General features: G+C 39.5%; 1 protein-coding gene across 1 annotated transcript in view; it reads left to right on the forward strand.

Annotated features, from left to right (window-relative positions):
• Positions 1–663: 663 nt before the first annotated feature.
• antxr2a (ANTXR cell adhesion molecule 2a) overlaps positions 664–13,012 on the forward strand; it is a 61,987-nt gene continuing 49,638 nt past the window's right edge. The window contains exons 1-7 of the mRNA XM_026343444.1: positions 664–1,293; positions 4,684–4,755; positions 7,637–7,708; positions 9,441–9,522; positions 9,615–9,719; positions 9,852–9,920; positions 10,790–10,870. Coding sequence (XP_026199229.1) covers positions 1,121–1,293; positions 4,684–4,755; positions 7,637–7,708; positions 9,441–9,522; positions 9,615–9,719; positions 9,852–9,920; positions 10,790–10,870 — 654 coding nt within the window. The 5' untranslated portion in view covers positions 664–1,120. The remainder of the gene's footprint in view (positions 1,294–4,683; positions 4,756–7,636; positions 7,709–9,440; positions 9,523–9,614; positions 9,720–9,851; positions 9,921–10,789; positions 10,871–13,012) is intronic.

The raw sequence follows: 13,012 nt of genomic DNA on the forward strand, positions 1-13,012 counted from the left end.
TTTACTTTCATACACAGGTAATTTGTCAAAATGTAGAATCTGTAGCAGCTCTGAAACATCTTGTTGAAGTAAAACCTCTGGAAATTCGTCTTAAAATACCTCCCTGGAAAACATAATTACTTTAATTAATTAGGGTTTGTCATAAATTACCTCACATCCCATCAGCTTGAATATTATTGATGTAACATTAATAACAAGGCCAATAATAGAGATGATGCAGATGTTGTGTTACACTCATGCGCACTGGACTTGAGTCTGTGGCGTTCAAGCGCTGTCGGAAAAATTGGAACCAGCATGGGAGGAATACTTGAACTTGATGAAGGGTTTGTGTTTGTTGAATCCTACTCTTTCTTTGGTTTGCTTTATTAGAGAATGAGGAAAACAACAAACATCACGCTTTGATTTAATTTCACAGTTAAATATTTATTAAAAAAGACAATAATAAAAACTAAACATGCAAAAACAAAATACTCGAATGGTATACACAGAAACATGCATCAAATCATACATCATCCTATCTTCTTGACAAGACTTAACTTATTTTACCTACAAATTTAAGGTTCTTATACAGGCTTTTTTATCCTGGACACTACATTACACATATATAAATTATTGCACCTGAAAGATACACACAATGTAAATAAAAATTAATAATTTACCCCTAAGTAGACTGACCTGAACACTGATTTCAATTGTTAAACTGATGTGTCTGTTTGTAACATTTTTTATTTGCAGTAATGAAATTCCCCAGGAGCTACCAGCTTTGGATGAGCACTTGAACGCAGCCTGACTCCTCTCTGAAGGGTGCACTTTAGCACTGAGAAGTTTCTCCATTAGCAGTGATTTCAAATATCTTCTAATCAGTCCCAGACACGTTGAGGCACCGGGCTCGGCTTTTATTGAGGATGTGAGTGAGTGGACACTGAGTCAGGAAGATGAAGGAAACTACAAAGCGGGTGACGTCGGCGCGGTGGTTTCCTTTATTTCTCAGGTCTCAGTGAAGTTAAGCTGTTTTGGAGGAACTCTCTCAGCGGGATGTGCGTGTCGTAGTCAGCAGGCTGAAACTCCACCAACAGGATTTGTTGTCATTTTGCACCAGACTGGACTTTTGTAAGTGAAAATGCTGCACAGGGTCCGTCGGTCTTTCACCGCGGTAGGTGAACTTTTCCACGGGAGGACTCGGTGGACTTCGGCGGCGGTCGCTGTGGTCCTCGTCGGGCTGTTCGCCTCGTCTTGCTGGGCGGAGGAGGCGTCCTGTCACGGAGCCTACGACCTGTACTTTGTTTTAGACAAGTAAGTAAAAGTCAAGAGAAAAGTTTGGTTTCACTCTGCTGCAACAACGCTGCAGCCCAAAAAAACAACAAGAACACGTCTGACATGAGGAGGGAGAAGAGGAATGAGGCTTTTTACTGTTATATTGTGTTATGCATGCTCACACACACACACACACACACACACACACACACACTGTGATATTGTGTTACCAAATATGGTGACGTCACATCACTGGGATTTTGCAAACAGCTCGACCAGAACTCTTTGTGCTCCTCTCCACATCTCGATGCTCGTAATCACTTTAAGAACTGTGGTGGAAGTTTTCAAAAGGCCTTTTCCTGTTTCAGTCTGACAAATGCACAAAGCCAGGCCCTTAATAAAGAAGCTGACTGGTGAGATCCAAGAAGGATGGACTGGATCCATGTGGAGACTTATCACCCAACATCCCTTTGGTGACTTTGAGCTATGAGTAGATGAACAGAGGAACATAACGAGTGACAGGCAGCTGATCCTTCACCTGGAGGTGTTTGATGCTCAGTGGTTGTAGTACATGGGAGAAAAAGCAGCACTAAGAGATCTCATGGCACCACATCCATGACCTTTCCCTCACCCTAATTAGGCAGTTTAAACTGCTGATGGTTAACCAAGCCTTAACCCTGCTGTCTTTGTCTGTCTAGATGCACCACTAGTCACGAGGCTTGAGGTTTACATTTTATATATTGGTTTCCTTACATGGGTAAGATTTGAAAGAGGAAATGGGGCGGTTTACCAACTCTTCCTCTCATGGTATGGTATTTTAATTCTAAAATGTAATCAAAAATAAACCTTTTGTGTCTCAGGAGTCGTTAAGTGCTGTGTGCTATATTGCAAACTAGCGAGAAAGACTTGCATCATTTTTTTTTTTTGGAACAGATGTTGGCAATGCATCACTTCCTGTGACTTTGACGCCCTCAATCTGCTGCTTTGGAAATCAAGCATACAGATATTTCATAGCCAGATTCAGTCAGTTCAGCAGAATGCTACAGTGCTGCAACAGTCCTGCAGAAACAACCAATGCATTATGGAGAGTTTGCAGCTTTGACAGCAACTGTTTTTAAATCCTGTCCTCCCTGGCTTGGAAACATGCCATCACTCTGGGCCGTTGAGTTGAAACACTGCTCTCCTGACCCATTTTCAAACTACCCCGCCCTCTTCTAAATTGCTAAATTACAGGATGATGACCAAGATTATTTTGGTGCAACTTTGTCCGAGTGTATTTATTTAGTTTAGTCTGCTTTTTTTTTATGCTTTTGTAAGTTGGGGGTGTAATTATTTTCCATATGTAAGTTTATATTTGTGAAATATAAAAGCCTAACCTGTGGTAATTAGTATGTCATCAGACAGACATCAGCTTGCTACAGTGGCAAACTGTTGCATGTCTCTTTAATGAATGTTTACTGTAGATAAAATTGCTGAGCTGTTGAGTTTCCTGATTATACTGACAAGATCAACTTACTGTCAGCAGTTTGCACAAAGAAATTACCTCTTAGGTATTCTGACTCTTCGTAATTGTAATGATAATATGTAAAGCCAGTTGGGGAAGAACTGGTCTGGTTATTGTTTCTAAAAGAACAAAGACACAATCTTTACTAAGTTTAAGACATTTTTCCGATTGACTGAAATACACCTGAACAATCAAGCAGCTTTCAAACCAAACCTGAGCAAACAATTAGCATTGAACTTTACTTAAGAGACTCCAATGAACAGGGCAAGTGGCACAATTCAAAGTGCTTCTCATCCACATGAATGCAAAGTCAATTAAATTTAAAAAGTGAACCTTGCCTCAGAAGGTTTTCGCAAACTGCTCAGCATCTTTTGTCCTTGGACCCTTGACTTTGATAAGGAAAAACTTCCAAAAAAAAAAAAACCCTTCAATTTCAGTTTGTCCCAGAGGCCCCAGTGTCTAAAGCAGCTGTACATTGCATCATTGCAAAGCACAAGGAGACTAATTCTGTTGAAATTGGATGGGAAAGTGCAATACTTCAAAAACTTTGGAGAGGAAAATAGACATGTCAATAAGAATCTCCACATCTCTGCCAAGATGATTGTTGGACTGACCCCTTCTGGACCTGATGTTTCAAGAGAGACTGTGTGTTCTGTAGTCTGTTGAGACAAAACTGATGCTGTCTGAGCACATGGATGCTGTTTTTTTTTTTTGGTCAAAGAATCCCACAGTTAAACATGTTGGTGGTGGGGGCATAATGCTGTGGGGCACATGGAACCTTGTGTGAATCTAATTAGGAGCTAGGTTGTTAATGTTTTTGATTTGTCCTTTTTACCGCGTGTCCTGAATATTCTATAACCATTGGCATCATAAACATGCTTACCATCTTCTGAGTCTTGCATAGGGGGGCAGCAGGGCCTGTGCCACCCCAGCCACCCCTCCAGTCTGCCTCTGTTCAGACAGAGATATTAATATAATAAACTTTTATTGTTTTTAAGGTTAATAGCAAACATAATATATAATTTAACAAATCTCATGTATTTTAAGCAAAATATTCAGCTGGCTAGCAGGTGTAGTGATAGCCACCATTGCACAAAAATTTAATTCTAGTGGCATGTAAATGCGGAACACCAACAAGTCAGGTGCCTATTCTGATCAATAGCACCATCAACATGAGGCAGTAAAGTTTTCTCTCCTTTAGCCACCGCTTCAAAACCTAAATCCCAAAGCACTGTGGAACTTCTTTCACCCTCACGATTGTCTCTTCCCTCCAGTGTGTGACCTTGTCTTTGGGCAGCAAGGAGGGAAGAGAGGTGGCATGAAAGATGAGTCTCCTAATGGTCAAACTCTTCTGTTTTATGTTCTCTGCACATACATTGAATTGTAATTATTGGTTTAATTACCCCTTCGTCGTTACACCAAGGGCACATTTTACACACTGTGTTCATTGTGGTCAGATTGACTTATCGACGGGTGAGAAGGGCCAAGGGCTCCAGGTTGACACCCACCTAAAATTGGTTTGTCCTTGGTTACGGCCAGAAATTAATTCATAGTTTTTGACAATTACCAAGTCTTAATTAGTTTTAGTACATTAAAAGTACAGTAAAAGGGACAAAGGAGAGGTGCATCTCTGTCTGACCACTTCCTGTTATTGTCTTCCTTTGCACTTTTTTATTGGAAATTAATTTGAACTCTAGTAGCCTACTAGATTTGTAGGAAAGCAAAACTCTCACGAACATTGAGAGCAGCTGAAGTGGCTGCTATAGTACACAGACTTATCAGCACAGTAATCCAGCATGTGGCTGGTGTTAATGTCCAACTGTGGTTGTGGTACAAAGCACAAATACAGTACAGTATTTTACTCCCCAGCACACAATCTGCTCTGACTGATGGGCTGTGAGCTGACTGTTGTTTTCTTGTTTCAGGTCTGGAAGCGTTGCTACTGACTGGTACGAGATTTACTCATTTGTGAAGAACCTTACTGATAGATTTGTGAGGTGAGTATGAAGTCACAAGTGTCTTTGAAATAATGAAAGAATCAAATCGTATCAAGTTTTATCTATATTACACTAAAAATAGAAGAAGCCTTTAGAACAGTAAAAGAAATCTGACGTTATAGATTAAACAGTATTATACAGTACAGTAGTAGTAGTAGTAGTAAGTATATAAAGAACATGATCAAGGAGGACATCTTTACGTAGACCTGCAGATATAGCATGGAGCAAGGGCAAGCATTGATAGAAGTGTGGCATTATATCAGAATACATATAATTAATTAGTAATAAAAGCACAAAGCACTGAGAGCATTAGGTGCAACCTGTTGCACACATCCAAAGGACTTCCCAGTTGTTTCACAAACTCATTTTGTAAAATCCATAACATCCTTTTTGCACATAATCCATTTAAAACAGACAAAACTGGAGTAACCAGCTCGTAATGTTCCACTTGCATAATGTTTGAGTGAAACAGTGCCTGCCAGCACAGTACAGACGGTAGCGACCCAGCCAGAATGAAGTGGTTGGTTGAAGAAAATAGCAAAGGCACCAGGTGGGAGTGGGTGGCAGAGAGGAGCAGTCTTCTGGGCTGTGAGAATGGCCATTTGCACCGGGGGGGTCCGGCTCCACACTTATCCCCTGCTTCCATCACAGAATGGCTGACAGGCAGACAATGTACAGTAAAGCAAAAGAACACTGGAAGGCGACGACGACAATCTGCTAAACAATGCTCGCTCACCAAGAGCACTTCTGTTCTTCCATGTGGAGCAAACTGGACTACTTCATCAACCCCCCTCACACACACACACACACGTCTCAAAGACAAATAATCCCAACACCACCCTCTGATTTGTCCTTGGCATTGCCGCCTCTTCATCCCAAATCTTTCTTAGATAGAGAAAATGTCTCGATGCCGCTGCAGAGGTAACATATACAGTCTGAAGCTCTACTGAAAGCCTAAAGTTTGACGTTAAGTCACCACCCACGATTTCTCATCCGTGACTTGAGCGTGGTTAGTTTTTAGTGCACATATGACTCTGAAAGTTGCAGACAGGATGTGGATGTATACGGCTGCTACCCGTTCCCTGCCAAAACTGGCCGTGTGGCTTAAAGATTGTGCTATGTTTGCGGGGGAGGATCGCAACTGGGCCATGTGTCATGTGGGTGAGAAATATCAGCACCTCTCCTTATGCTCCAAAGGCTTCAGATCTCTGAAGGAAACACTTATGTGCTTAATTATCAGAAGTTTAACTCGTACTGTGGGATGGCATCCGTGTGCTTGCTGTTTGTAACAGAGGTGGGAAGTAACTGAGTACATTGAATCACATGCTTGCTCAAGCATTGCTTTATTTGGTGCTTTCATTTAGTACCTCTCTGCACTTTTTATTTCCTATCAGATGCTCATGTTAATGGTTAGTGGTGGCTTGTTAGATTAGAATCAAGGATGATCTGATGTTTTCTCCCCATACACATGCTTTATTTTAACTCTGTCTATCATATTATGGCGAGACGACTGAGATTTATATGTAAAGCTATAACTACTCACCATATTTTTGTTACCTTTAAATTGTATATTAACTAAGACGGTAGTTCCACATGGATCTGTTAAATTAAAGTCACCAACATAATTCATTTTTGGACGAAACTAGATGTAAGTGTGTAAAATATGGCCGACGACGGTGTAAAAATCCTTTGACAAGTTATCAAATCATTAGATCACAGTTTGACAAGCAGCCTTGATTAACTCACAGTGACTTTTAGATGTTACGTCTGATTTATCTGCAGCTTTTAGGAGAAAGTATTTAATTATGATAAAAGCATAAACCTACTCAAAATTACTCCAGGAGGTCTTGGTTATAAACTTCTGTTTGATCAAAGCTTCACCACCAAGTATTATAGCTTAATACTGGCACTACAATAAGGTATTGAAATTATATTAATATTATATTAATATTGGCATTGATATTGATACGAACATTCAGGTTTTGTATTGTCACTGGCATTATAAAACTGTATTAACCTCAAATCCACTCATAAAAAGTGAACTGATATTTTGATACTGCAGTTACATTATCAGCACTATTGCTGATGCTAAGTTTCCCTAAATCCAAGTGTTTCAGTTGTATTTTAATGCTTCAAAGTGTTTTGTTTTATTTTACCTGAGGATTTCAGTGGGAACACGTTGTACTTCTTCCTCGTCTCTTTTCTGGTTTACTTCTCCCAAATTTGTGAAGGATATTGACTCCCAAATCAGCTGTTTTTGTAAAAAAAATAAATCAATAAAACTAAAAGTCAGTTCACCTTTAAGACTCGTACTTCATACAAACCCTCTGTCATATGCAGCATGTGCTCTATATGACAGAGGGTTTGTGAATGTAAACGGTACTGGTTGTACAGAGAAAAATGACGCCAGACTGCAGTCGGAGACACATCAGACTGTCCAGTGCCAGTTCGCACCCTTAAAAAGTCACAGGTACACAGTATATGTATATGCAACAGAATACGTGTGTGTGTGTTTATGTGTGACTCATCACAACAACATGTTTCCTGTCTGAGGATTGATTAATCACCTTCTCCAGCCCCACAGAAGCTGCTTTAAGTAATGCACTAATATTAGTTGACATTAAAAGAGCCCCTTCTGTTTGCTTAATTATTTCTGCCTCTTCAATTTTCCTTAACTGAGCTGAACTCATGTAAGAGCTTTTTTTAAATCTGTCAATCACACTCACTCACTTTATTTTCTACCATGTGCTGTGTGGGTGGTTGTTTGATGATGAGGGTTTTATGAAATAAGTAAGTGAAATGTATGTTAGGATATTGTTGTTTATTACCTTGGGTAAAGGTAAACTCATAAGTAATGTTTGATTTTTGTGTTTCTCTTCAGCCCCAGCATGAGAGTCTCCTTCATTGTTTTCTCAGCCCAAGCACAGGTCCTGCTCACTCTGACTGGAGACAGGTACTGAACTCCAAAAATGAACCAAAATCCATTCGTTTCATTTTATTATCATCTTGTGTGTTGCTGGTTTTCATAATAATTCCACTTTTCAGCATCAGTTCTGAAGTACGATGCTGCTTCCATGGTTACTGTGCTTTACTGCAAGACGTCTCGTGTTCTAAATATGTCTCGAGAGGTCTCTTATTTTAGAAGGCAATGCAATAAAGGAAGAGACAGGAGGGGAAAATGTACTTTTGTTCAGTCCTTTAGTTTTTTTATTTCACACCACCAATTGTGAGATCAAGTAAAAGTGTCGACTGTAACAGATTTCCTTAATATCTCTGGGTTAAGTTGTTCAGTGTGGGCAGTGTAAAATGAGCAGTCGAGGCTGTTTTGTGTCAGTATCGTACTTTTAGATGATTTTTCCATCATTGTGATGAAATAATTTAAGTTGTCAGGTTCATTTTCAAATAATTTTTAGGAAATTGTATGCATTTGCAAGATAGGGTTTCATAAAGTTTCATTTTTTATAGTTAGTGTGGACTTTATATTAATGTGCATGATTAAGATGTAAAAAAGTATCACTGACTCTTCATATGAGGGCTTACGTTAAATAGGAAAGACTGGAATATCCTTGAATTTCTGTTTAGTATTAGTGTTTTTTATCTTCCCTTCACTTCACTTCTAAAACCTGCAAAAAGGGTTCAGTTCAGTTAAATTTAATTTGAAGTTCAAAAACTTAAGTACAGAATAAATTTAGTTGTTTCTTTTATTACAACTAAATATTATCTTAATAAAATATTGCATGTTGTGTAAAGTCTTAATGAGTTGAGTGAAATCTCATAAATAAATTAATTCAACTCATTATTTTAAGTGAAAAGACTTCAAGTGAGAAGAACTCTATTTTATTTATAGGCGCTAACAATTAAAACTCAAAACTGTAATTTGAATTGGCTTCAAAATATGAAATCAACATATTTACACTAAGTTAATTAAAAAATAGCTGATTCCACTAAATTCCCCAATGAAAATGTACAGAGTGGGAAATTGACACTTAGTTTAGGTTCCGTTCACAGTAAAAACAACAGAGAAGCAAGTAGGTTTTCACAAATAACACAGTACTTTGTTTTGATTATATAAAATAAAAGAAATCATTAGTGTGCTTCTTTGAGGCAGCGTCAAAACCTCAAAATGTGAAGGAAGCAGTAGAAAATAAACTGTGACTTATCATCTTGGGTAAGCCAAAGCTGTGAGACATTTCCTGAAATCAAAATCCAAACAAAGACACCAACACACTCCAAATATATTAAATGTCCAGCATATCACTATTATATATTAAAATATGGTGCTTAGACTTAGCTAGACTCTATTTTCTGACCCTGCTATAGTTCAGAGCAGTTGTTGGTTTGGGTATACAGTGAGCTTGGCCTCCTCCTCCAGACCACAGCAGTAGAAATGTTTGCATGGTTAGGTTAGCGGTTCAATTCCCACAGGATCATTGCACGCCAAAAAAGCCTCTAAGACTCTGGATAAACAGCTTCTCTTAGCGTCTTTATTACAAGAACAACTTGTCAGTGTGTCTGGTCTGCTGGAACTTGTGGCGTTATAACCACAGATTCTAACCACACCATGTAGCTGCAGTACAAAACCATCAGCGAGGTGATGAACATGCTGTTACTGCTTAATTAAATATCTGATATGATCTCAGTTTAGTAGCCAACATGTCAATCCTTTGTTTTATGTGTGCTTTAAGGTATAAGATACAAGAGGGTCTCGAGCGCTTGAAGGCCGTGAAACCAGCAGGTGAAACATTCATGCACGAGGGGATAAAAGAGGTGAGTTCACAGTCTGAAATGTATTAATCTACAAATGACTGAAACTGTTGAGAATATCTGGGACTTCATTAAATATTTGTTTGAACTTGAAGGCCTTAAATCAGATCCAGAAACAGCCGACAAAGTCTTCGAGCATCATCCTGGCTTTGACAGATGGAAAACTCGCAGTTTATGTTCACGAGCTCACGGTGAAAGAGGTGAGATACATATTGTTACCTACAAATTTAAAATGCAAATCTTTTCTTCCTCAACTTTTTCATTTATGTTTCCCTTTATTTTTTTTTCAATTTCAATGTTTTAAATGTCATCTGCATGAATTTGATTTGCAGGCTGATGAGGCGAGGAAGTACGGTGCTCGTGTTTACTGTGTGGGTATCAAGGACTTTGATGAGCAGCAGGTAAGAGAGCTTTAGTCTTAATCTGCAGCAGTCAAACACCAGAGCCATTTGTCACTCAATGTATGCTGAGTGATTATGATTTTAACATGAGGCATGTTGGCATCTTTAAAGGTAAACACTTGCAACATCAGCACTATTACCTGTGTGGATAAGCTTTGTCTTAAAGGCTTTGAAAGCAGACTCTCACCTTCACAAAACAGAAATATTCTGTTTCCAGTGAAGAGAGAGTGTCTGTTTGGAGAGTTCTTTCACATCTATCACAGTTAATTACATTGCACAAGCAATTAATGGCTTTTTAACTGCACCACAATTAAACAGTGGGTGTTTTGAATACCAACAATATTACAAAAAAAACTAATCAGTGTGCAACAATAGAGAAAAAGCACACTGTTCAAGTTGGCCACAGAAGAAATTACCACTATTCTTTACTCACTATTTACTATTGGTCTCTCCAGTATATAGTCACTGCAGAGTTAGAGCTCATCTTTGTGCTCAAACTGATGTCAGATTGTCCATAAATCGGACGTTTTCCCTCTTATGTCAGGGAGGTCTGTTGTTTTTACTGTCTCCAGCATTCCAACATGGTGGCCTGTCCCTGGTAACCATTGGTAACCATCCTGTGATTAGCTCTTATTAAGTCCAAAACAAAGGCAATATTGCTCCCAGTTTGTGCTGCAATGATTTTTTTTTTTTTTTTTTATGGTTGAGCAAAGTGTTTGCCACAGTCATGCCATCTGCTATGTCTCCTCCTGCCCATGGTATGAAAGGAAAGACAGTGCTCAGTCATAAAGAGGAAAACAGAAAAAGAAGTAAGCAGCATTAAATCAGCAGTACTTGACGTTTACGCCACTCTTTCATGATACCAACAGCTTTCTGATATTGCGGACAACAAGGACCATGTATTTCCTGTCAAAGATGGCTTCCACGCACTCAAAGGCATTGTCAATTCTGTAAGTTCACCTACTTTCTGTTTGTGTGTTACTGATCTTTTGAGGTTTGCGGCTGATGTGCAAGTGAGACTTGATTTCTCTTCCCTAGTTTAATATGGCACAAAACTGGGCATCTTTTTCTGTAAATTTAGCAGTCAGGTGGGTAGATGGGGAAACAAACTGTGTGCTGCCTTCACTGACGTTGGTCACAAAAACCTCTGGGAACTTTCTGTCAAGCTGCATGGAAAATGTCTGTGGAAATAACGGTTCATTGGGTCCTCAGTTCGGACACAGAGAAGGAAATGCTTTACCCGCTCTTTAGCAAATTAGACACTGGAATGGGAGCAGCTTGACAGTTAGTCACTGTCCATATGACATCCTCTTCACAGTGTTTTTATTGTGTTGAGTGTTAAACTCCCAGTGCTGTGGCAACTCTTCAATACAATTAAAGCTTTTATTTTAGATGCAAAAATCATAATAAAAGCCAGTGTAACTCATCCAACCCATCCTGCTAGTGTGACGCTGCGATCAGTGAATAGCTGTCAGAGTACAATGATCCTTTTAACGCTATTCTACAAAGTTTCCCATGCAGCCTGCTCGCCTCCTGCCAGCTAGTGGGTTATATTTTCCGCTGGTGGAGCTTTTAGCATTCAGGTTTTACTGCCAAGGCGCGGGTTTGTGTGACAACGTTTTTACCTGAGTCTGAGCTGGGTGCCACGGCGTACAGTCTGACCCGACCTGAACTGGACTTACATCTGTGTCAGAGCCAACAAGGCCTGCAGCGTGGAGGAAAAGAGCAGAACAGGACAGAGCTTTGTAGCATGCAGCTGGAGGGACACAAAGCCAAAGGGTGTAACTTGTTTCCTTGTTTCTGTTGTGTGATGCATGTACAACGATGATTGATTGTGCTGCTTTGAAAATGTGGTGGAAGGGAGGGTCTACAACTGTGGCTCTCAGTTCTAGTCTTTCAAAACCCACAAGAGGAATAATGTCAGGTTGTAGCCGTTAATGAGCAAAAGGGTGATCTCATATAAAGTACATTTTAAATCCACTCCTTTTAAATTCAAGATATTTTTGTAACTCCAACATGTGCATGGCCCCAGACATCATCATGGATGTTCTGGACTGATTCTAGGTGACGCACACTTTATTTATTTGCAGCAAAATAATGAAAAGGGATAAACAACACAATCACATTTCATTCAAAACAGGTGTTGTTGAATCGTCTCAGGGAGCTTGTCATGACTAAGCATCACAAGCAGCCACAAAAAAAAAAAAAAAAATGACAAACTAGTTCTAACATATTGCCGTGCATCCAGCTTGTAATAATTAACAATAATATGTGCTTAGAGCCTCTGGAAGTTTGGATTGGATTGTTGATAATTACAAGCAAAAACGCTTTTTTCCCCCTGAGCTAGAACAGTAATTTATCTAGAGAACACTATGAACTCAGTCTTTGTCCTGAGGTTGCACTTCCAATTCAAGATATATTTTTATATTTGCATGACACAACAACACTTCTCTAAAAGCTTGTGCAAAACTGTCCAGAACAACACAACAAAACAGCTCATCTCCTCAGTCCTCGGAGGCACAGCGGCGCCTCGGTATCCAAATGAAACGCAGAGCATTCTTCTCTGATTAGTAATACTGGATTCCTGACTAGTTGGCCTCCTCTCCCCTCTGTTGGATTTCAAGGATTTGAGATCATCTGTGCAGCCTTTTGCTGCAGGATCCATGGTCCCTCTGTGACCAGCATGACAAAACTCACAGACAGAACTCAGCGAAGTTGGGTTTCTGCTCTGTTAGGACATTTCTGCTGTACTTCACTTGGACTTGTCTGAGCTGTGGGACTTTATAAAGTTGGGAAATTGCAGTGTAGCTGCAACCTCACTTGAAGATTATCACTATCTTCATGGTGTGAGGATGCAACAGTATCTTTTCATAATGTAAAACAGAAATGCCCCCATCGACCTTTCTACTTAATTATTTCCAGAAAACGACTGAAGCGGCCTCATCCCTTCAGAAACCCCACCAGTTACAATGCTGGCTGAGATATTTGGATGACTTTGGATATTGGACGACGGCCTCATTTTCCCTGTGCAGCCTGTAAACAATGTTTGTCACTAGATCCCAGAGAAATTAATAAATGCTGTGTGAGTTCAA

This window comes from Anabas testudineus, chromosome 9 (genome assembly GCF_900324465.2).
Source record: "Anabas testudineus chromosome 9, fAnaTes1.2, whole genome shotgun sequence".
NCBI lineage: Eukaryota > Metazoa > Chordata > Actinopteri > Anabantiformes > Anabantidae > Anabas > Anabas testudineus.